The sequence below is a fragment of the Mobula birostris genome, chromosome 13, assembly GCF_030028105.1.
Source record: "Mobula birostris isolate sMobBir1 chromosome 13, sMobBir1.hap1, whole genome shotgun sequence".
NCBI classification, from domain to species: Eukaryota; Metazoa; Chordata; class Chondrichthyes; order Myliobatiformes; family Myliobatidae; genus Mobula; species Mobula birostris.
The window spans coordinates 110,935,720-110,961,178 of NC_092382.1; the positions used below are offsets into that span (position 1 = coordinate 110,935,720).

Here is a 25,459-nt window from a genome sequence, read left to right on the forward strand (position 1 = left end):
TGTGTGTGTGTCTGTGTGTGTGTGCGTGTGTGTGTGTGTGTGTGTGTGTGTGTGTGTATCTGTGTGTGTGTGTATCTGTGTGTTCTGGGAGGGAGACAGAGAGAGAGAGAGAGGGAGAGGGAGAGAGACGGAGAGAAGAGAGAGAAAGGGAGGGAGGGAGCCTCGGCATCGGCAGAACAAACTCTCCTGGAGTCAGATACCGAGTGAAGCGCCATCCACAACGTTCCAACACACTCCCGGGGTCAGACACAGAGTGAATCTCCCTCCACTCCGTCCCATCACAAACTCCCGGGGTCAGACACAGAGTGAGTCTCCCTCCGCACCGTCCCATCACACACTCCCGGGGTCAGACACAGAGTGAAGCTCCATCCACAACGTCCCAACACACTCCCGGGGTCAGACACAGAGTGAATCTCCCTCCACACCGTCCCATCACACAATCCCGGGGTCAGACACAGAGTGAATCTCCCTCCGCACCGTCCCATCACACACTCCCGGGGTCAGACACAAAGTGAATCTCCCTCCGCACCGTCCCATCACACAGTCCCGGGGTCAGACACAGAGTGAAGCTCCCTCTACACCGTCCCATCACACACTCCCAGGGTCAGACGCAGAGTGAAGCTCCTTCTACACCGTCCGATTACACTCTCCCAGGGTCAGACACAGAGCGAAGCTCCCTCTACACCGTCAGATCACACATTGTCGGGATCCGACACAGAGTAAAGTTCCCGCCACACTGTCCTATCACGCACTTCCAGAAACAGACACAGAGGTAGCTCACGCCACACAGTCTCATCACACAATCCCTGCGACAGCCACAGAGTGAAACTCCCTCCTCACTTCCCCATCACACACTCCCGGGGTCAGCCACATAGTGAAGCTCCCTCTACACCGTCCCATCACACACTCCCAGGGTCAGACGCAGAGTTAAGCTCCTTCCACACCGTCCGATTACACTCTCCCAGGGTCAGACACAGAGCGAAGCTCCCTCTACACCGACCATCACACACTCCTGGCGTCATAAGCAGAGTGAAGCTCCCTCCATAGAACCATAGAACATTACAGCACAGAAACAGGCCTTTTGACCCTTCTTGTCTGTGCCGAACCATTTTTCTGCCTAGTCCTTCTGACCTGCACCTCTACCATATCTGTCCATGCACATCCGGTCCATGTACCTGTCCAAGTCTTTCTTAAATGTTTAAAGTGACCCCGCATTTAACACTTCATCCACACTCCCGCCACTCTCTGTGTGAAGACCCCACCCCACGTTCCTTTTAAACATTTCCCACATCACACTTAACCCATGTCCTCTGTTTTTTGTCTTGTATCTGTATTCCCAGATCCCTCTGTTCTACTGCACTCCTCAGAGCCCGACTATTTACCTTGTATTTCCTACCCTGGTATCACCTTCCAAAGTACAATACCTCATACCTGTCTGTATTAAACAGTCGTTTTTTTCTCCCAGCTGGTCTAAATACATCTGCAAGCTTTGAAATTCTTCCTCACTGTCTACTACACCTCCACTCTTACTATTATCAGCAAATTTGCTGATCCAATTTACCACATTATCATCCAGATCACTGATATAGATGACAAATAACAATTGACCCAGCACTGATCCCTGAGGCACACCACTAGTCACAGGCCTCCACTCAGTGAAGCAATCTTCCACGATTACTCTCTGGCTTCTTCCATTGAGCCAATGTCTAATACAATTTACTACCTCTCCATGTATACCGAACGACTGAATCTTCCGAACTAACCGCCTATACGGGACCTTGCCAAAAGCCTTACTGAAGTCCATGTAGACAAATTCGACTGCCTTCTCTTCATCCGTTTCCCTGGTAACCTCCTCATAAAACTCGAATAGATTTGTTAAATATGAGATACCACGCAGAAAGCCATGTTGACTCTCCCTAATGAGTCCCTGTCTACCCAAATGCTTGTAGATTCTGTCCCTTAGTACTGCCTCCAATAACTTACTTCATACCGACGTCAAACTTACCGGCCTATAATTTCCCGGATTGCTTTCGGAGTCATTTTTAAACAACGGAACAACATGAGCCACCCTCCAATCCTCCGGCAGCTCACCCATAGATACCGACATTTTAAATATATCTGCCAGGGCCCCTGCAATTTCAAACACCAGTCTCCTTCAAGGTCCGAGGGAATACTCCATCAGTTCCTGGGGATTTATCTACTCTGATTTGTCTCAGGATAGCAAGCACCTGCTCTTCTTCAATCAATACAGGTTACATGTCTTCATTACTGTTTACATTATTACCTTTGACTCCATACCAGTCTTGTTAGTAAATGCAGATGCAAAAAACATTTCAGATGTCGCCCATTTCTTTTGGTTCCACACGTAACCGTCTACACTGATCTTTAAGAGGACGGATTTTATCCCTTACTATCATTTTGCTCTTAGTATACCTGGAGAAGTTCCTTGGATTATCCTCCACCTTGACTGCCAAAGCAAACTCACGTCTTCTTTTAGCCCTCCTGTTTTCTATCTTCGGTATTTTTTGCACTTTTTATACTCCTCAAGCACCTTATTTACTCCCTGTCTGCTATACATGCAGACATCTCTCCGTTTCTCTTAATCAGAGTTCCAATATCCCTCTGGAATCAAAGTTCCTTACTCTTCCTCACTTTGACTTTAATCCTGACAGGAGCATACAAACTCTGCACTCTCCAAATTTCTCCTTTGAAGGCCTCCCACTTACCAATCACATCCTTGCCAGTGAACAATCTGTGCTAATCCACGGTTTTTATATCCCTTCTCATTTCTTCAAAATTTGGAGTCCAGCCCGGCTATAATGTCGTAATTCCATGTATCAATGCATGCCCTCGGCTCGTCAGCCATCCCCACAATACACCTTGCATTGAAATAGACACACCTCAGAAGATCATTACCACCATACACAACGCTTCTATTTGTGACCTTGCATGAATTTTTCACATAATTTCTTTTCATCCCTGCTGCACTATCTGTTCTGCAACTCTGGTTCCCGCCCCCCTGCAAATCTAATTTAAATCCCCCCCCCCCGCCCCAGTGGCACTGACAAACCTCCCTGCAAGGATATTGGTCAACTTGTGGTTCAGATGTAACCCGTCTCTCCTCTTGGGAGTCCTCGTGCAGGATACCCCTAAGGCTAACCTCCAGGTTGAGTCGGTGTTGAAAAAAATGGATGCAATTTTGGCATTCATTTCCGGAGGAATAGAGTATAGGAGCAGGGATGTGATATTTAGGCTTTATAAGACACTGGTAAGTCCTCACTTGGAGTATTGTGAGCAGTTTTGGACTCCTTATTTAAGAAACGATGTGCTGAAGTTTGAGAGAGTTCAGAGAAGATTCACTGGAATGGTTCCGGGAATGAGAAGGTTAACATATGAGGAACGTTTGTCCGCTCTCGGACTGTACTCGTTGTAGTTTAGAAGAATGAGGGGAGACCTCACAGAAACATTTCGAATGCTAAAAGGCATTGACAGACTGAATATGGCAAAATTGCTTCCCATGATGGGGGAGTCTAGTACGAGAGGGCATGACTTAAGGATTGAAGGACACTCATTCAGAAGAGAGATGCGAATATATATATATATTTAGCCAGAGGGTGGTGAATCTATGGAATTTGTTGCCACGGGCGGCAGTGGAAGCGAAGTCATTGGGTGTTTTTAAGGCAGAGATTGATAGGTATCTGAGTAGCCAGGGCATCAAAGGTTATGGTGAGAAGGCGGGGGAGTTGGTCTAAATGGGAGAATGGATCAGTTCATGATAAAATGTCGGATCAGGCTCGATGGGCTGAATGGCCGACTTTTGCTCTTTTTGTCTTAGGACCTTCCTCAGCCACGTGTTCATCCTCCAGAGCATCCTATTCTTACCCTCACTGGCCCGTGGCACAGGTAGCAATCCTGAGATTACCACCCTCGAGGTCCTGCTTTTTACCTTCCTACCAAACTCTCTATATTCACTCTTCAGGACCCTCTCACTTTTTCCTCATACGTCATTGGTACCGATGTGTACCATGACATGTGGCTGATCACCCTCCCACTTGAGAATGCTGTGCAGGCGATCAGAGACATTCCTGACCATGGCACCCAGGAGGCAACAAAGCATCCGGGAGTCTCTGTCACTACCACAGAATCTCCTATCTGTACCTCTAACTATCGGGTCCCCTATCAGTACCACTCTCTTCTTCTTCCAGCCTTTCTTCTGCACTGCAGAACCAGACTCAATGCCAGAGATCCGGCTGCCGCTGCTTCTCCCAGGTAAGTCACCAAATCAGTATACAAACGTTTCTACTTGTTGTTGAGGGAAATGGCCACAGGGGAACCCTGCTCTGCCAGGCTTTTCCCCTTCCCACTCCAGACGGTAACCCAATTACCTGTGTACTGCTCCTTTGGCGTGACTACCGCCCTGAACCTACTGTCTATAAACACCTCATTCTGCCGAATGATCCGGAGGTCATCCAGTTCCCGTTGCAGTCCCCTAACTCGGTTTGTTTAGGAGCTGTAGCTGGATGCACCTCTTGCAGGTGTCGTTTTCAGGGGCACCAGAGGTCTCCCTGACTTCCCACATCCTGCAAGAGGAGCATTCCAACATCCTGCCTGACAGTCTCTCTAAACTTACTAGTTAAAAAAGAAATCTAATGAGAAAACAACAACAACAACAACAGCTTACCGGAACCTACCATCGCCTCTGCTTGTTTACGCCGAAGCCTGTTGAGCCAAATCCGTCCAACTCTGACTCAGTCCACTCCGACGATGGCCGCTCCGACGATGGCCACTTCGCCAGACGAAACTGGTTTAATGGTGGTCTAACTGACCGGCTGTCGTCAGCTCCTCCGATTCCAATTGTTCGGCCCTTTAAAAACAACTGCAATAGCTCACGAGTCCTCTCCTTATCGGCTCTGACAACGGCCGCTTTGATGAATGTACCTTCTCCGCTTCAATTTCGCTCCTCTCTCCAGCTCCCTCCCTCACTCTGCCCTCTCTCGGTTTGCCTTGCATTCTTACTGCCCTCTTCACTGAGCCTTCTCTTTCCATCTCTCCACACTCTCTACCCTCCTTTCTCCCTTCCCATTCTCTCGCACTCCCGGGGTCAGCGTTCCCTGCACGCTGTCCCAACACGCATTCCTCAGGACCAGACACACAGTGAAACTCCCTCCACACAGATCAACCCCAAATTCCAGGTGGTTCCTGGTTTGAGCGTCAGCGCTCCCACTGCTCTGCTTGTCGCCGGGGCTTCAGACCCTCTGTGCTCTAGAAAATACGTCCCCGGGACAACCCGCTTCAATTTCGCTCCTCTGTCCAGCTCTCTTTTCTTTCCTCCAATCCCTCTCCCACCAATGATTTTCCATCTCACTGCCCTCCTCATGAAACCTTCTCTTTTGTCTCTCCACCCTCTCTACCGTACTATCTCCCTTCCCACTCTCCCCCGTTCAGAATGAACGTTCACTGGACTGAAATGTGACCCGATCGTTCCCCGGAAAGGTGCCGCGCACTCTACAAACGGATTAGTTACATTCTGCACAGATCGTAAGGGGGAAGGTGAAAGGAAATGGCGGGGGGGCGGGGGGGGATGGTAGTGGCTAAAGTGGTGGTGGTGCGGGACGCGATGTGCTGGAGAGGCTTTCTGTGTGTGTGTGTGTGTGTGTGTGACAGAGAGAGAGAGAGAGAGAGGGAGAGGGGGAGAGAGAGAGAGAGAGAGAGAGAGAGAGAGAGAGAGAGAGCGCCACAGCACTGTCTGAACAACCACTCCCGGGGTCAGACACAGAGTGAATCTCCCTCCACACCGTCCCATCACACACCAACGGATTCAGAAACAGAACATATTTCCCTCTTTACTCCCTCTCTCCCCTCTCAACACTCACCATCAGTTTAGCGTTTCTTTAGTCTCTAATTATTTTTCTGTCTCAGAGATAAAATGTGTTTGTGACCAGCTGTAATACTGAGGAGGTTGGGGGAGGACAGGGTGTGCTGAGAAGGGGTGGTGAGTTTGGAGCACTGGGAGGAAGTGGTGTGAAACCACACGACCGGCCTGCACACACAGAGGCGGTAGAGAAACGCAGAACCGAGAAATCGATATCCGGTGGAAATTAGCAGACCGAACACCAGCGCTGTGGAGGGGGCTTCACGATATGTCTGACCACGGGAGTGTGTGATGGGACGGTGCGGATGGACGATTCACTTGTGTCTGACCCCGAGAGTGTGTGATGGGACGGTGTGTAAGGGGCTTCATTCTGTGACTAACTCCGTGAGTGTGCGAAGGGACGCTCTGGAGGGAACTTCATTCTGTGTCTGATCCGGGGGGGGGTGGGGGGGGTGGTATGATGGGACGGTGCGGAGGGAGATTCACTCTGTGACTGACCCCGGGAGTGTGCGATGGGATGGTGTGGAGGGATATTCACTCTGTGTCTGACCCCAGAAGTGTTTGATGGGACGGTGTGAAGGGAGATTCACTCTGTGACTGACTCCAGAATTGTGTGATGGGACGGTGCGGATGGACATTCTCTCTGTGTCTGACCCCGGGAGTGTGTGATGGGACAGCATGGAGGGAACTTCAGTCTGGTTCTGACCTCGGGTGAGTGTGATAGGAAGATGCGCAGTAGTTCCTCTCTGTGTTTGACCCCGAGAGTGTGTGATGGGACGGTGTGAATGGAGCTCCACTTTGTGTTTTACCCCGCGAGTGTGTGACGGGACGGTATGGAGGGAGATTCACTCTGTGCCTGACACCGGGAGTGTGTGATGGGATGGTGTGGAGCGAAAATCACTCTGTGTCTCATCCCGGGAGTGTGTGATCGGACGGTATGGAGGGAGATTCACTCTGTGTCTGCCCCGGGAGTGTGTGATGGGACGGTGTGGAGGGAGATTCACTCTGTGTCTGACCCCGGAGGTGTGTTGCGGGACAGTATGGAGGGGATTCACTCTGTGTCTGACTCCGGGAGTGTGTGGTGGCTCAGTGTGCAGGGGATTCACTCTGTGCCTGACTTCGGGAGTGTGTGATGGGACGGTGTGGATGCAGCTCCACTCTGCGTTTGACCCCGCGAGTGTGTGATGGGACGGTATGGAGGGAGAATCACTCTGTGTCTCACCCCGGGAGTGTGTGATCGGGCGGTTTGGGCGGAGATTCACACTGTGTCTGACCCCGGGAGTGTGTGCTGGGACGGTGTGTAGGGCGCTCCATTCTGTGTTTGACGCCGGGAATGTGTGATGGGACGGTGTGGAGGGAGATTCACTCTGTGCCTGACCCGGTAGTGTGTGATGGGACAGCGGGGAGGGAGATTCACTCTGTGTCTGACCCCGGGAGTGTCTGATGGGACGGTGTGGAGGGAAATTCACTCTGTGTCTGATCCCGGAAGTGTGTGACGGGACAGTATGGAGGGGATTCACTCGGTATCTGACTCCCGGAGTGTGTGATGGCACAGTGTGCAGGGGATTCACTCTGTGCCTGACCCCGGGAGTGTGTGATGGGACGGTTTGGAGGGAGATTCACTCTGTGCCTGACCCGGTAGTGTGTGATGGGACGTTGTGGAAGGAGATTCACTTTGTGTCTGACCCCGGGGTGTGTAATGGGACGATGCGGAAGGTGATTTACTCTGTGTCTGACCCCGGGAATGTGTGCTGGGACGGTGTGGAGGGAGATTCACTCTGTGCCTGACCCGGTAGTGTGTGATGGGACAGCGGGGAGGGAGATTCACTCTGTGTCTGATCCCGGAAGTGTGTGACGGGACAGTATGGAGGGGATTCACTCGGTATCTGACTCCCGGAGTGTGTGATGGCACAGTGTGCAGGGGATTCACTCTGTGCCTGACCCCGGGAGTGTGTGATGGGACGGTTTGGAGGGAGATTCACTCTGTGCCTGACCCGGTAGTGTGTGATGGGACGTTGTGGAAGGAGATTCACTTTGTGTCTGACCCCGGGGTGTGTAATGGGACCATGCGGAAGGTGATTTACTCTGTGTCTGACCCCGGGAATGTGTGCTGGGACGGTGCGGAGGGAGATTCACTCTGATGGGACGGCGGAGAGGGAGATTCACTCTGTGTCTGACCCCTGAAGTGTGTGATGGGACATTATGGAGGGGATTCACTCTGTGTCTGATTCTGGGAGTGTGTGATGGGACAGTGTGCAGGGAATTCACTCTGTGTGTGACCCCGGGAGCGTGCGATGGGACGATGTGGAGGAAGATTTACTCTGTGTCTGACCCGGGAGTGTGTGATGGGACGATGTGGAGGAAGATTCAGTCTGTGTCTGACCCCAGGAGTATGTGACGGGACGGAGTGGAGGGAGATTCACTCTGTGTCTGACCCCGGGAGGGTGTGATGGGACGGTGCGGAGGGAGATTCACTCTGTGTCTGACCCCGGGAGTGTGTGATGGGACGGTGTGGAGGGAGGATCACATTTACTGCGAATCATTATTTCATTGGGTTGTGTGGTGGAATCGGGTTAAGGGATATGTCTGTATCATGTATTGGTGGGGGTTGTGTCGGATGACGTTGAGGGGTGTCGTCTTCATGCTTAGCGGCCCGTCACGGCCACAGTGAGCGGTGTGTTGGTATCACGGTGATGTGTGTTTCGGGGTAATGTCGGGAATATGTCCCTGTTACAGTTGCCATTTTTATCGTGTGCGATTTGGTCGTTCCGACCGGTGTTAAACTCACCATGAAGCCTCCAGCCGTTGCCGGTGATAATGAGGATCGCTGTTAAAACGCAGATTAGCCATATTCTTGAGTCTGAATCTGTCTCTCCTTGCACGTGTTGTCTGTGGAAAAGATCATTCCTTGTCTTTGTCAATCCATCGTCACATTCCCTGATCTACACCACCCCTGCTCTTCCCACCATCTGAGTTCAGGTCACTTTCTTCCCCTACTGCAGAGCAGTGAACGTTAATTACAGAGGAATACAGACCCTTCAGCTCTCGTTCTTGTCCTATACCAATCAAACTAAATGGTCTCTTCCACGACAATGTCCGTCTCCGTCCATCGCCTGCACTCCCACCTGTCTTTCAAACAACCGTTAAACGCCTCTATTGACCTGCCTCCGCCGCTAGCCCTGACAGCACATTCCAGTCAAACAGGCTCTATATGTAAACAAAGACTTGCCCCTCAAATCACCTATAAACCTGCCCCCTGTCATCTTAAACACTCTGCTATTAGACATCCCAGTCCTGGGGGAGAAACACACCGGGTGTTTGGTCGATCTGTGTTTATCTGCATGATATCGACCTTGATCATGTCTCTCCTCTGATCCTCTAATGCTCCGGAACAATGTACGCAGCTCAGCACACTCGTGGCCTCATGCTCAATCTTGTGTTTCCTGCCTTTGTCTGAGGTCTTTACAACATCTATCTCCACACCGACTCCGCTATCTGCTCTGAAACTCCGAGTGCAACTCGAGTTTAACAAGTCTCCACAAAACTTTCATGCGCAGTCCTGGCAAACTTTCCCGCTGGATATTAGTTCACCACCAGTTTATCTGTAAACTGGCTTCCATCTCTTCTGTACTGATCCCACCTTCCTTGGAAAAAAAAACCCACCATGAATTAAAATTTTGAAGCCCTCTCACCTACACCAAAGGACACACGTGCTAAATAATATTGTATTCCCATGTGTGGCCTCACTGGGACGGGCAGTGGCCAAGTCATTTAATTTATTGGCTAAATTCCTGACCTCAGTTTGAAGAACCACCTCTCTATTCAAACCGATGTCATTGTTACCGATACGGACCAGGATCTCCGGCTGCTCACTCGCCCACTTAACATATATAGGGAAGGAATGATGTGCTGAGGGAAGAGGAAAGAAGGGGAGGAGAGTGGAGGCCACCGAAAAGGTGTTCAGATTGCAGCCTCTAGAGCAGAACGAGTGTGTTACCATCTTTTTGCTCCCTATCGGTGTTTAGAGTCTATTTAACCGCCGAAATCCTCTGACCTATGACTATGAGACACAGGCAGAACAATACACCCCCTTATAATCCCATCACACACTCCTAGCATCAGACACTGAGTGACGCTCCCTACGCAATGAACAATCACATACTCCCGCGGACAGACAGAGAGTGAATTTCCTTCCACACCGTCCCTCACACACCCTCGGGGACAGACAGATAGTGAATCTCCCTCCACACCGTCCCTCACACACTCTCGGGGATAGACAGAGAGTGCAGCTCCCTTCACACTGTCCTATCACAGACCTCCCTGTTAAGACACGGAGTGAAGCTCCCTCCACGCCGTCCCAAAACACACTCCCTTGGTCAGACAATCGGAAAGCTCCCTAATTATTACCCCATCGAACCCCGGTGTCAGACATGTGAAGTACCTCCCCCACCATCGCAGCACACTGCACCGGAGTCAGAAAAAGTGCGCAGCTCCCTCCGTCTCCCGATCTCCCCACTCACCAATACCCAGCACTGCGGCGTTCCAGTACTCTCGAGTTGTGTGTGTTTCTCGGAGATGGTGTGTGTGTGTGACCGGGTGGTGTGCTGCGAGAAGAGGAAGGAAGGGGAGGAGAGAGGAGGCCAGGTAAAGGGTGGTGAAACTGCAGTCACTGATGTAAGTGTTGTTCCACCACGTGACCGCCCTGTGCGTGCAGAGCTTGGCGAGGCTCAGAACCTGGTGATAGATATCCGGTGGAAGGGGAGAGGTGTAACACCAGACGCCATCTCTCACTCACAGTCCCCACAATTGCTTCTCAACGCAGAAAGGGAGACGAATGGGGTGGAAATGCAGATGAGGAAAATTTTAAGGGCATTGAGCAGGTAACGGAGATGGGGAGAGGCGCAAGGATGGCAGGGGATAAGGGAGAAGGGAAGTGTGTCGCGGAGAGGATGAGTCACGGTGACCGGGATCGCCTGTAAGGGAGGGGGGACTGACGGAAAGGGCATGGGTGTTGTGTAAGGTGTGTGTGAGACAGAGAAAGGGAGTAATATAGGAGAAGGAGATGTTGACCAAGACGAGCTGCGGTTTAAGGGACGGAGTAGGTCACACGGATACGGAGCGGCGGAATGAAGGTAGGGGTGGTGTGTCAGTGACGTGGTGAAGGTGTCACAGTGAGGGATGTGCTGGTGGCACAGTGAGGGGCGTCGACGCCACCGTGAGGTACGTGTCTGCGACACGCTGAGGGGTATATCAAGGTACCAGCGAGATTTTTATTGGTGTCACGATGGAGGCTGCGTCAGTATCGCGATGATAATCGATTCCCTGTCACAGCCAGTCGGTGTTTCAGTGAGAGATGTGTAGCTGTCACTGTGATAGGCGTTTCTGGGTCCATGTGAGAGGTGTAGCGGGTCACATCGCGATGTATCTCTGTGTCACAGTAAGAGATATGTCAGGGTCACGGTGCGAGGTGTGTCGGTGTTGCAGTGAGAGTAGTGTCTGTGACATAGTGTGCGGTGGATGGGTGCTGCAGTGGGAAAAATGTCAATGTCACGGTAAGGGTTATGTCTGTGTCACGGAGAAGGACCTGTTGTGGTCACGGTGGATGCGCCCGTGTCACAGTATGAGAAGTGTCGTTGTCACTGTGACGACTGAGTGGGTGACGCATTGAGGGGCTTGTCGGTGTCTCGGTGAGGGATGTGTCTTTGTGACCGTGACTGTTATGTCGGTGTTTCTGTGGAGCGGCTGTTACTGTCATGATAGGCGATGAGGCGGCTTCAAAGTTACGGACGTGTCTGTGTCACAGTGAGGGAGGTGTCCACATTACAGTGCGTGACGTGTCGGTTCCACGGCGAGGGGCGTGACAGTGTTACCGTGAATTGTTATTACAATTGTGTGTTGGCATCAGGTTGAGAGATATAACGGTATAATGTTGAGAGATGTGTTGGTGGGGGTTGTGTCGGTGTCACGGTGAGGGGTGAGTCGTGGTCTTGCTGAGAGACCCGTTAGCACCATAGTGAGGGGTGTGTTGATATCACCGTAAAGGGTGCTTTTGGGAAATGTTGGGATATGTCGCTGTTACAGTGGCCATTTTTATTCCCTGCGGTTTGATCGTTCCGACGGGTGCTCAACTCTCCATGAATCCTTCAGCAGATACCCGTGATAACGAGGGTCGCTGTTAAAACGCAGATTAGCCATTTGCTTGAATCTAATCTGCCTCTCCTTGTGGGTCGTTCACTGCCCATGTCGTCTGTGGAAAAAATTGTTACGTGTCTTTGTCAATCCATCATCATATTCCCTGATCTACCCCACCCCTGCTCTTCCCACCATCTGAGTTCAAATCTCCCTCTTTCGCGTATGCAGAGCAGTGAGCGAAAATCGCAGAACATAACGGACCCTTCGGCACAAAATATTTGTTAGACCTATTATACTTTATACCTAAATCATTTTTACCTACATAATGTTCATCTCCCTAAAATCCCCGCACATCCACGTGGCCGTCAAAGAGCCAATTAAACGCCTCTATCGATTTGCCTTCACCACCACCCCGGACAGCATATTCCAATCACCCATGCTCTCTGTGTAAACAAAACGTGCCATCTTATCTCCTGTAAAGATGTCCCCTCTCAGCTTCCACTCCGTGCTTTTAGACATTTCTCTTCGGGGTGGAAATCCGCCGGTTGCCTCGTCTATCTCTGTCTCTTGTAATGATATGGCTCTGTATCAACTCTCCCCTCAGTCTGAGGTACTCATGAAATAATGTATGAAATGCATACATATTGCATCAATGTATTTTACTGATATCGTAAATCCGCTTGTTATCTCTCTATCCTCAACATGTCATGTGTGTTTTGTGCCGTTGTGTGGCCGTTGGTTTTGTGTTGGGCATCTGTGCCCGGGAGTAACACAGACTCGTTTGACTGTATTGATGAGTATTCATGTATGGTTGAATTGCAATGCAACTTGTATTGAATTGAAACCGTCTTTTCTGCACCGATTGCCGCTTCTTTGGAAGAGAACCCATTGATTCAAATACCCGAAGCCCCTTTCACGACAGCTCGCCTCATCTTCCCCACCCTACTTCCCGTCTGAGAGTGTGTGGAGTGTGGAATGAGTGGAAAAAAGGGGGGTGGGGCGCAGCGAGAGGGGATGAACAGGGAGATAGATGGAGAGTGACAGCAGGGAGCGAGAGGGTGAGAGGAAGCAAATAGTGTGCGGACACAAAAGGAAAGCGGGCGCGGGAAGAGGGGTGGTGTGATAGGGGGAGAGGGTAGAGCGTTTGGGCAGTGAGAGAGTGAAAGCGAATGAATGGTAGTGTGGGGAGAAGGATGGAGAGGAGGGAAAGAGACAGGAGAGAAAGGGTTGAAAGATGGACGGAGACAACAGGAAGAAATGAAAACGTCGAGACAGAAGAGGAAAAGAGGGAGAGAAGGCGTGAGAGAAAGTGGAAAGAGAGGATGAAAGAGAGCGAGGGGCGAGAACGTGGGGGAGAGAGAGGGGGAGGTAGTGGGAGAAAGAGGGGAGCGAGAAGAGGGGAAGAGAGAGGCGGAGAGGGCGAGAGAGAATAGAGAATGGGGTAAGAAAGAGTAGAATGAGGTTAACATTTTACACAGCGCCCCTCCCACTGTCCTCTGTCCTCATCAGTCCTCCATCGGTGTTTCCTACTCTCCGCCCATCCCCACAGAGCTCCTTTCTCAATGCCCCTGCTCAACACCCCTCCCACGGTACTACCTCCACGCTGCCCTGCTTTAGACATTCTCTCTTCACTGACACCTGCCACAACACTCTCTCTTCGCCCTATTCCATAGATCTCCCGGTATACCGCCCCTCCCCGGCGCTGCCTCCGCGCCCCTTCCCCGAGTGCAGTCTCCTCACCAGCCCTGCAACAGAGCTCCCTCCTCATCGTCTCTCCCATCCGTTCAGCTGAGGACAGAACAGTGAGAGTCAGTGAGGCTCCCTCCACCCGTCCGATCGCACACAGCCGGGATCAAACACAGAATGGAGCCCTCTCCCCCCCTCCCCGTTTTTTCTGCCCCACTCACCGTTGGAAGGAGACTGTGGGCCCGTTTCTGCGAACTTCGCATTCACGTAAATGTTGTCCTCGTCCATCTTGTTCAGGGCTCTCTGCGTCTCTGAGCTGAGGAAGGGGAAGGAGCCGTTGGCAGAGGAAGCCCGTGCTGAGAAGGCAGTTTGACCGCTAACAGAAAACACCAGATGGACAGCTGGTAACGAGAGGAACCGAGAGCAGGTAGAGGAAGTGCGGGGAGCAGAGAGATTGAGCAGTTCCATGGCAATCTCATCTCTCTCTCTCTCTCACACTTTCTCGTTCTCCTTCTCCATCCTCCCCCCACTCTCCCATTTCCCCCAATATCCCACTCTCCCTTTCCCTCCTACCTTCCACCTTTCCTCAACCTTACCCCCTCTCTCCACACACCTCACCGCTTCATTAGGCTACTGGGAGACAGAAAGAAAATTGAAAAGCCGGACCTCCAGAGTAATAATCTCAGGGTTACTGACTGAGCCACGCGCTAATGAAGGTATGAGTATCAGAATTAAGCAGATGAATGTGTGACAAAGTAACTGGTGCAGGGGGCAAGACTTAAAATTCTTGGATCATTGGGATCTATTTTGGGGGAGGTATGACTTATAGAAAAACGATGGGTAACACCTGAACTCAAAGGGTACCATAATCCTGGAAGGATTGTTTAATAGATCTGTCAGGGAGGGTTTAAACTAAGTTGGCAGGGGGAAGGAAACCAGGGTGTTAGGGTCGAGGAAGAGGAAAATAGAAATAAGTCGAAGATACTGTGCAGCAAAGATGACAAGAAGGTCAGTCAGGTGAATAGACAGGATAATCTTGAGAAAGTGGCTCAGAGTCAAAACTGGCCGAAAGAAAGCTGGTCTCTTTTGTTACCGAGTGCAATTACGGGGTAAGGCTCAACAAGTTTACTCTGCCTTAGCAATGGGAGATGCAGTTATTTATGAGACAATGAAACGGACTGTACTTAAAGTCTATGAATTGGTTCCAGAAGCCTATAGGCAAAGTTTAGAAATTTGTGAAAACCTGTTAACTACACTCACATGCAATTTGCTTATGAAAAGTGTGTGTGTTTTGACTGGTGGTGCACATCTAAAAATCTGAATGATGATTTTAACAGCTTGAAAGAGTTGTTCTTAACTGAAGAATTTAAGAGGTGCGCCCCTCATAACATAAAAGGTATATTTAGATGAAAAGGATGCAGTCACTTTGCAGGAGTCTGAGAGATTAGCATATGGCTTTTTTTTTTTGGCTTGTTCTCATGCCGCAGGGGTTGGTGCTTCCAGAATTTGTATTAATATCCATTGAGCAAATCAAAAGAGAAGTAGCCAATAAGATCGGTAATCAATCGAACAAGAAGCTCCAATTTCTGTTCATTTCGCGGACGAGCACTCAATTTGTTACGAACTGTAACGTTTTAGAGATAAACCAGCAGCAAGAGATTTCACACTGTCTTGTTTCAATGTAAAACCACTGTCTTTATTAGCATCTACTTATAATGTCGTAACTTAACCAATCTAACAAATGTTAACGGTGTTATGTGCATATATATGTAAATATAGCTTCCAAACTAAGTGGAGCTTGGGGAAACAGAGGCTTAGAGTCTTGAGATGGTAAAGTAGGAAAGTTCAGTTCATCCACGGGATGAATGATATGAGAGACATATTTGTAATCCAGGGTGAAACGTAGAGAAAAGCTGATTACGTCCAATTTCACAGGTAAACGAAAGTATCGTCATCGAAGATCTTGTCTGTCGTATCGTTCCAAATCCACATAGGAGCTATCACCGAAAGTGACCTGTCACAGGGTTATCGTCTTCAAGTGGTTGCCACACAACATACCCAGGCAAGGGTTAGCACAACAGAGCTTTCCAAAAGTTATCCCAAGTAAAATATTCTCTCTCTCTCTCTCTTGCTCTCTCTCTGTCTCTCTCTGTGCTGCTGTTGCACTGCGAGAAAGAAAAATGTCTCTCTCTCTCCCTCTGGTTAAGCTGACGGTCTGTAGTGTCAGCCTGTGACTGACGTCATAGTCCCGCCTCACTTAGCCGCTCTTAAAGTGACAGTCCACAGTGAACGAAACCTGTGGGTTCCGAACAACTGCATTTCTTAATTACATTACAAATTTAGAAAACGGCGACCTAAAAACGCTTTGCTGTCTTCTGATAGCCTTCTCCTGCTTTGTGGTCATCATTTCTTTTTTTTTTTTTTATGTGCAGGCAGCTGCTTAAAGGAGTTAATGGCTGCAGATTGTTAGGACGAAGTTTGCGAAGTCAAGGCATTTATAAAGCTTTGAAATTTGCATCACCTGGCCTTTCCTAACGATGACTATGAACGAGTCATAGCCCTAACAAGCTAATTAACGTCTGAGACCTTGGTAAAATTTATCAGAGAGCTCACATCTCTTGGGTGCCCAAACTTTTACATGGTGCTCCTTTCCTTTTATTTTCACTCGAAAAATTTACAAAAAGAAACAAAATAATACTTGCTGAAAAATAATAACACTTGCTTAAAGTGTTACGTAACCGGCAACAATGAATATCAATCGAGACAGGTTATATAAAAAACAACCAAACATTTATTAAACACGGATAAACAATAAAAAAAAAACAAACGAAAACCTTAACCGGAAGTTAACAGCTATGCGGCCGTTCAACCATAGTCACTCGCTACTGATTCTTAAAGCGTTAAATACGAAAACAGTTCTTAAAGTGGTAAAGTGAAATACAGTTCTTAAAGTGGTAAATTCGATAATCCAACAGATTTATACGTTCAATTGGGAGAGCCTTCTGTGTAGAAGGATTTCTTCATAGACACGACTTTCCTGCTGGTTTTGTCCAAAGGATTCACGATGCAGGAAATAAATGGCTTAAAGGAGCTGACCTTAGTTTGCAGAGAGCAAATTCCGCATGAACTTCCTAGCTGTTTTGACATGAGTTATACACGATGTAAGTCGCTACTGCTTCAATAAAGACTCTATATAGTCGGTCATTTGTTAAACTGCCGAACGGTAGCAATTGCTCTTAATCTTTCGTGTCCTGTTCTTCGATACAGTCTTCACTCTCCAGTACTATTGGAAAAAGGTACAGCAACACATCTAGCAAAATTTGCCAGTCCAGCACTCTTGTACCTTGCAACAGAACGTACAGTCCGTTTAAAAAAATGAAACTGCGTCATAATAACAAATACGCAACAGAAACGGAGGCACAGCCGCGCGTTCCAGCTGGAAAACTACAAACTAAAACTTAAAAACTAACTACGTCATCTGAGGTCTCCCTTGTATACCCGTGGTGCACAGGCTATCACGTGACCTCACAACGGCGGGAAAATTACATCAGGTGACCTCCAAAAGACCACTACATCATTCTAACAAAAAAAAAAACACAGATCTCCTTGAGGTATGTAACACCTCCCTCCAAAAAAATGGTCTCTTAAAGAACAAAATTTTAACAATTAACAATATAAACAAATATAAAACCACAAAGGTATAAAATTTACAACATGCACAATATGTACAGTCTTTAATTTTAAGCACTTTACAAAATAATATACAGCAGGAGTGTTGCAAATGTTAAAATACCACTCCATAAAAAAATGTACATTTAACATCTAGATAGACAATCAGCGATCACATTATCTTTACCCTTAATATGAATGAGCAAAATATTGTACTCCTGTAACATTAAACTGTGTTATTAAATTGGAGTTTAGTTTCCTGAAGTGTTTTCCTTAACGGTCACAGTGGCATGACCAAATTCACTTTTAGCTGAGTTCATAGTTAAGTTAGCTTTTCAAAGTCTCTCAAATAGATTTTCCACCACAGTAATATGTGCTTTACACGGAGCATTTCCTGCAACTAAATCATCAATATAGGCATCAGTATCTTTTAATCCCTGAATCACGCTATTAATCATCCTCTGAAAACTACCTGGTGCATTCCTCATCCCAAATGGAAGAACATTATATTCATATAACCCAGATGGGGTTACAAATGCTGAAATCTCTCTCCCTCTATCCGTCAATGGAACACACCAATAACCTTTTAACAAATCAATTTTTGTCAGGAATTTGGCTTGTCCAACTTTATCCACACAATCATCTACCCTAGGGATTGGATATGCATCAGTTTTTGTCACAGCATTTAACTTCCTGTAATCTGGACAAAACCTAATACTATTGTCTGTCTTAGGCCCCATAACACACGTGAACTCCAATTCGAATTATAATGTCTAATAATATCACTCTCTATCATTCAGCAAGTACACGCTTTTCCTTGTTCATTCGATACGGATGTTGTTTTATGTCTTTTGCATCTCCATCATCTACATCATGTGTAGCTACGGTGGTTATTCAAGGAAAGTCTGGAAATAAATCTCTATACAAAAAAAAAAAATACTGCTCCATCTGCTCTCTCTCCTCTGGCTGTAAATGAGCTAACTTTTCATCAATATTTTCTAGAATTTTTTGCATTTGGCAACCTAGCTGAATAATGTTGGGTTTAAAATGAGTTTCGGATGAATCATCCATTAAGTTTTTATGAAGATCAGACTCATTGTTGATTTCAACAGTTATAGTAACAGCTTCTCTCTCATAATACCGTTTTATCATATTTATATGACACAGCTGTGTTGTCTTTCCCTGATCTGGAGTTTTTATCACGTTATCCACATCATTTACCTTAGATTTAATCTAAAGGACCATGAAATGTAGCTTGTAATGTGTTCCTTTGCACTGGGAAGAGAACCAACACCTTATCTCCAGGCTTAAAGACGTCATCCTAGCTTCCTTATCATAGCAAGTCTTCATCTTCTCTTGAGCTAATTTTAAATTTTCCTTTGCCACGCTACATGCTTTACATAATATTTATTTAAATTTTAAAACTTATTCTAGCAAATTAGGGTGTACCTCCTTATTAAACCACTGTTCCTTCAACAAGGTCAAAAGTCCTCGAACTCTGTGCCCACACACAAGTTCAAAAGGGCTAAAATCTAATGATTCCTGTACCGCCTCCCTACTGCAAAAAGTAGTAAATGTATACCTTCATCCCAGTCCTTTTCATTTTCCACACAATATGTCCTAATCAAAGTTTATAATGTAGAAAGAAATCTCTCCAAGGCTCCTTGTGATTCTGGATGATAGGCCGATGAAATAATCTGTTTGCTCCCAGTTTATAAACTATTTGCTGAAACAATCCCGAAATAAAATCACTACCTTGATCCGATTGTATTTCCTCAGGCAACCCAAAATAAGTAAAGCATTTTATAAGAGACTTTGTCACAGTTTTGGCTGGAGTAATCTGATTAGGCTTGCCCAGAGTAAGACACATATGACACGTTCTACAAAATGTCGCCACATCTTGTCTTAAACTAGGCCACTAAAAATATTTAGAAACTTTGTTCATAGTTTTCTTTACACCTAAATGACCACCCGAAGGAATACTATGAGCCGTAGTTAAAATCTCATTTCGATAAATTTTAGGAACTACTGCCTGATGATTAACGTCCCATTCCTCACTGGCAGGAATTGTAGGCCATCTCCACTTTTTCAATATACTCCCTTTTCAAAATAATATCCCACTGGTACCGTTTCAATTTCACTATCGGGAAGAGCTTGTTCTTTTAATTTGACTATCTCAGGATCTCTGACTTGCTCTGCTATCATCTCCTTCCGAGATAAAGACAAATCCTCCTGGTCAGACTTACCACCAAAATCCTGATCAAATAATGTAGGTAAGAAAGTTTCTGATACATCCTCAAAAATCGAATCTTGACTTGAACTGTCATGGGTAACAATCTAATCCTATACCTCAGTCATTTTAGCCATAGCTCTTGTTACAACAGAGGAAGAATCTATGTTAGAATCCCTCTGTGGTTTCCAAGAACTTGAATTTATTGTCAAATGCACTTCAGGAAAAACTTGTCCACCTGCTAAATCATTCCCTAACAAAAGAGAAACATCATTCACAGGTAAACTGGATTGTAGTGCTTCTTTGACAACCCCTGTAACTAATCCTGAACCTAAACTTACTCGATGTAAGTGTACTGGCATAAGGACACTCCCGAATCCTCTTATATAATTTCCCTCACCAATGTCAGACTCATCACTAAACTTTAGCACACTGTCTAATATTAGACAGTGCGAAGGTCCAGTGTCTCTAAGCATCCTTATTGGCACTGAATTGCATCCTTCTTTCAAGTATACAAATCCTTCTGTTATAAAAGTTTCATATCCCTTCTTAACTTGGTTAGACTCTGATAAATTTTCATTAATACTAACTAAAGCCTGTAGCTTTACAGGCCTTTCCATATTCTGCACACATGCATCTGGGAGAACTTCTTTCTCATTGCTTTTCAATTGGAAGCAATTAGCTACTGCATGTCCATGTTTCTTACAATAATTAATAATAATAACAAAATGTCTTTCCTTCACATGTCTCCCTTCATCCTCACTTCTCTCACTAACTTCAGATTTACTTTCTGATATACCTTGACTCTCTGTGCTGTTTTTCGTTTAAAAAAAATTACCTGGAGAAAATTTATTCTTGGGAATTAAAACATACTCATCAGCCATTTTAGCAATCTCCTGCAATGTAGCCGTGTCCCGTTCATTTGAGTATGTTCTCACTTCAACAGGAATGCTTCTTTTAAATTGTTCATGCAGAATCAACTCTTTAAGTTTATTATACTCCCCATTCATATTTTTAGAGGGAACCCATCCCTCAAAACACACAGATTTCTCATAGGCAAATTCCACATACGATTTTTTCCACTGATATCTTCAAACTTCTGAATCTTTCTCTATAGGCTTCCAGAACCATCTCATATGCTTTTAATATGTGCTGCTGAGCAATATCATAATCCAGTGTTTGCTCAGCATCTAAAGCTGTATAAACTTGATGTGCCTTGACTTTATTTATACTTTGTAACATCACTGGTCACTGGTCTTTCGGCCACTTCAAACTCAGTACAACTGGTTCGAAATGTTGGAAATATTGTCCACATCAGCTTCACTAAATGGAGGAGCCAAAATAACCTCACGACCAGCAATAAACTGTTTCGTAGAACCAGAAGACTGACCCCCGGACTTTAATTCGTGCATCTCTAACTCGAATTTCCTCTGGTTTTCAGCTTCTCTTTCTTTAAATTCCCTTAAATTAATAGCTACCATAGCCTCGAATTTCTTCTGTTTATTTACAGCTTCTAACCGACTTTTTTTTTCCAAATCAGCTTCTAATTGCTTTAACTTTATTTCTTCAAGATGTAACTGCATTTCCAGATTACTCATTGGAGACTTATCTGACATCTCCTCATCAAATAAATTCAAAGTCATATAATGTTCAGCAATTTTTCTTTGTATGAAAGCCTTGGTGGAATTCCTCGTCATTCCTTTAATATCCAAATTCCTAGCAATCTCCTATTCCTCATGTTTTCTTGCATTCTCTAAAGATGCCGAGTCCGGGGTCTCCAAAAACCCGTTAATATCCATTGGTGCCGAGTACAACACACACACCAATCAAACAGCAACAACAACAAAAAAAAAAAAAACGGGTATTTCCCTTTTCCAAATCAAAATTGTAATTACCTGTACTTAAACTCAAAATAGGAACATCACCCCCGAGCCCCCACAGATTATGTTACGTAACCGGCAACATGAATATCAACAGAGACAGGTTATATAAAAAGAACCAAACATTTATTAAACACGGATAAACGACAAGGTAAAAAAATACAAACGGATGCTTTAAGCGGAAGTTAACCGATATGCAGCCGCTCAACAAATCGACACTTGGCACTGGTTCTTAAAGGGTTAAATGCGAAAGTAGTTCTAAAAGCGATAAAGTCAAATGTAGTTCTTAAAGCGATAAATTTTCTAAAGTCCAACAGATTTATACGTTCAATTGGGAGAGACTTCTCTGGAGAAGGATTTCTTCACAGGCTCGACTTTACTGCTGGTTCTGTCCACAGGATTCACGATGCCAAAAATAAACAGTTTAAAACAAAAATGACCTTAAGTTCTTTTAGAGAGAGAGCAAACATTTGTATGAACACCTTGCTGATTTTGGCAAGAATTATCCGCGATGCTGATCGGTACTTCGCCAACGAAGACTCAATGAGGTCGATCCTTTGTTAAACTGCCGAACGATGGCGACTCCTTTCGCTCCTTCGATACTGTACTTCGATAAATTCTTCACTCTCCCTTCTACTGTTGGAATTGAGTAAATAAACACATCTAGCAAAATTTCCAGTCGTGTAATATTGTATCTTGCAACAGAACGCACACTCCGTTTTAAAAATGAAACTGCGTCACAAAAACAGACACGCAACAGAAACGGAGACACAGCAAATTCTACCTGGAAATCTACAAACTAAAAACCTACTGCGTCATCTGGGTCGACCCTTACATACCCATGGTGCACATGCCACCACGTGACCTCACATCGGCGGGAAAATCACAGCAGGTGACCTCCAACAGACCTTCACATCATTCAAAAAAAAAACAGATCTCCTTGAGCATGTAACATCATCCATTCCTTATTCATCATTTGCAACCATAATGCCTCACTTATACCAGTTCCATGTCTATTCTGATTGTGCACTGCGGTAGTATTTACTCTGCCTAGTAATATCACCCCTGCTCCTTTCATTTCTTGCGTTTAATCACGTCAAAAAATAAGGAAGCCCGAAATATTTTGCTGTCCTGCTTTCTCCTTTTGCAACCAAGTCTCAACAATCGCTACAATATCATTATTCAATCTTTTGATTCAGGCTTTTGACTGAGTCTTTACAACATCTGTCTCCACACGCATTCGCTATCTGCTCTGAAACTTTGAATACCAACCCCTGCATCTCTGAGTTCAGCATCACTGCACCAAACTCTCATGCACAGTCCTGGTAAACCATCCCGCTCAGATAATAATTCCCCTCTAGTTTAGGAGTAAACATCCTTTCATCCCCTCAGTAAAGATCCCACCTTCCTTGGAAAAAAAAACACTAGGATTCCAAATGTTGAAGCCCTCCCACCTACACCAACTCCTGAGCCTCGTGCTCAGGATATTCTACTGGATATAAACAACAGGATATTCTACTGTCTGGCCTCACTGGGACGCGTAACCGTCCTGTCCTTTAATTAAATAGCCAAAGCCCTGATCTCATTTTGCAGAAAAACCTCCCTGTTCATACTGATGTTATTCCTACCTACATAGACCCGGACCTCCGGCTGTTCGCTCACTCTCTTGTGAATCATACGGAAGGAATGGTGTGCTGAGAGAAGAGGAAGAAAGGCGAGGAGAGTGTGGGGCCACAGAAAGGGTGCTCATATTGAAGCCTTTGCAGCAGAACTTTTGAGTTGCCATTTTCCAGCTCGTTATCTCTGATTGGAGTCTGTTTAAACGTCGAAATCCTCTGACATACAACTGTGAGTCACAGACAGAGCGAACCTCCCTTCATACAACCCATCACACACTCCCGGGGCCAGACACAGAGTGAAGATCCTTCCATACTGTCCATCACACACTCCCGGGGTCAGACACAGAGTGAATCTCCCTCCGCACCGTCCCATCACACACTCCCGGGGTTAGACACAGAGTGAATCTCCCTCCACACTATCCCATCACACACTCCCGCGGTCAGACACAGAGTGAATCTCCCTCCACACCGTCCCATCACACACTCCCGGGGTCAGACACAGAGTGAATCTCCCTCCACACTATCCCATCACACACTCCCGCGGTCAGACACAGAGTGAATCTCCCTCCGCACGTCCCATCACACACTCCTGGAGTCAGACACAGAGTGAATCTGCCTCCGGACCGTCCCATCACACACTCTTTGGGTCATACACAGAACGAAGCTCCGTCCACACCGTCCCATCACACACTCTCGGCGTCATAAACAACCAGCGAAGCTCCCTAAATATTATCCCATCACACTGCCGGGGTCAGACATGTGAAGTATCTCCCACATCATCGCAGCACACTCAACTGGAATCAGAAGAAGTGTGAAACTCTCTCCCTCCTACGGTCTCCCCACTCACCAATACGCAGCACTTCGGCGTTCAAGTTGTCTCGAATTGTGTGTGTCTCTCGGAGATGCTCTGTGTGTGTGTGTGTGTGTGTGTGTGTGTGTGTGTGTGTGTGTGTGTGTGTGTGTGTGTGTGTGTGTGTGATACCGGATGGTGTGCTGCGAGGAAATGAAGTAAGAGGAAGGGAGAGGAGGCCAGGGAAAGGGTGATAACATTGCAGACACTGATGCAAGCGGTGTGGAACCGCTCGACTGGCCTGTACATGCAGAGCTGTGGAGAGGCTCCGATCCCGGTGATAGATATCCAGCGGAAGTGGGGAGGTGGAGCACCAGACGTCATTTCCCCCTCATGTTGTCCACAACTCTCAGTGAATACAGAGCGGGAGGCCTGTGGGGCGGCGACGGAGTCTGGGAGGGATTTAGCCGATGGAGCCGTTAACGGACACGGGGATGGGGTTGGGAAGGTCGGGGATGACGGAATTCCTCGCGGAATCGTGGCAGCTTCTAAAGGAGGGCGGGTGACAGAACATAGAACATAGAATAGCACAGAACAGTACAGCCCTTCGGCCTACAATTTTGTGCCGACCCTCAAACCCTGCCTCCCATAATAGCCCCAACTTAAATTCATCCATATATCTGTCTAGTAATTACTTAAATTTCACTAGTGTATCTGCCTCCACAACTGGCTAAGGCAGTGCATTCCATGCACAAACCACTCTGTGAGTAAAAAAAAAAATAAAACTTCCTCTATTATCCCCCTTGAGTACAGGAGTCGGGTGGTCTCGCGGCAGCGGTACAAGACGTCTGTGTGGCCGAACAGTTTTGGTCGCCCCGCTCTGGGACAAATGCCATTGAGCCGGATATAATGTACAGGGAGATTTCCAAGGATACTGCCGGGACTCAGGAGATTGAGATGGAGAGAGGGGGGGAAGGAGTCTTTATTCCTTGGAGTGTAGTTGTAGCCTTACAGAGTTGCATAACCTCATGAGGAGCAGAGACAGAGTGAATCCGCATAAACATTTACCGAGGGTCGGGGTATCGAGATCCAGACGGCACAGGATTGTGCTGAGAGTGGGTGGGACGTAGAAAGAGGGAGAGATCAGGGAGTCGGAGGTGTTAAAGAGAACGGAGAGGGGAAGGAGAGAGTGGGGTAGAGAGAGGGTAAAAGGGAGGAAAAGAGAAAAGAGGTTGGAAGAGGGAGCGGAGCAACAGCGGGCGGTGAAAGGTCGAGGAAACAGGGTGAGGAGAGGGGGTAGAGAGAGAGTTAGAGTGATTGAGGAAGAGCGGGATGGGGAAGGGAAGGCGAGAAAGACGGGGAGAGATGGAGAGAGGGGTTTGTCCATGTGTGGTGGGGAGAATGGGGTTGCAAGAAGAGAAGAATACAGTAGAAGGTATGGGGCAGAGAGTGTGGGGAGTAATTTCAGAGGATGGGGTGAGTAAGAGTGGAGGAGAGGCAAGGAAAGGGAGGACGGGGTAATCACTTGATTCAAATCGGCTCTTCGGGCTGTTGACAGAGATTCTGGATCCTTTCAGGAAT

At 47.0% G+C, this 25,459-nt stretch overlaps 2 protein-coding genes across 6 annotated transcripts in view; both read right to left on the bottom strand.

Annotated features, from left to right (window-relative positions):
* LOC140207346 (C-type lectin domain family 12 member A-like) overlaps window positions 1-13,997 on the bottom strand; it is a 35,433-nt gene extending 21,436 nt beyond the window's left edge. For 2 of the 5 annotated variants that reach the window (XM_072275893.1, XM_072275891.1), the window contains exons 1-4: window positions 13,912-13,997; window positions 12,027-12,119; window positions 8,661-8,761; window positions 4,692-4,864 (exon numbers count right to left, since the gene is read on the bottom strand). Coding sequence is in view for 1 of the 5 variants with exons in the window: in XM_072275895.1 (XP_072131996.1) it covers window positions 4,682-4,694 (13 nt within the window). In the remaining 4 variants the exon portion in view is untranslated. Of the gene's footprint in view, window positions 1-4,681; window positions 4,865-5,873; window positions 5,896-8,660; window positions 8,906-12,026; window positions 12,120-13,911 lie in introns of those variants that run through there. The other 3 variants (XM_072275895.1, XM_072275892.1, XM_072275894.1) reach the window with 3 other exon arrangements.
* The window catches only part of LOC140207344 (oxidized low-density lipoprotein receptor 1-like), a 172,532-nt gene that overhangs the window by 136,249 nt on the left and 10,824 nt on the right, over window positions 1-25,459 (bottom strand). The window lies entirely within an intron of this gene.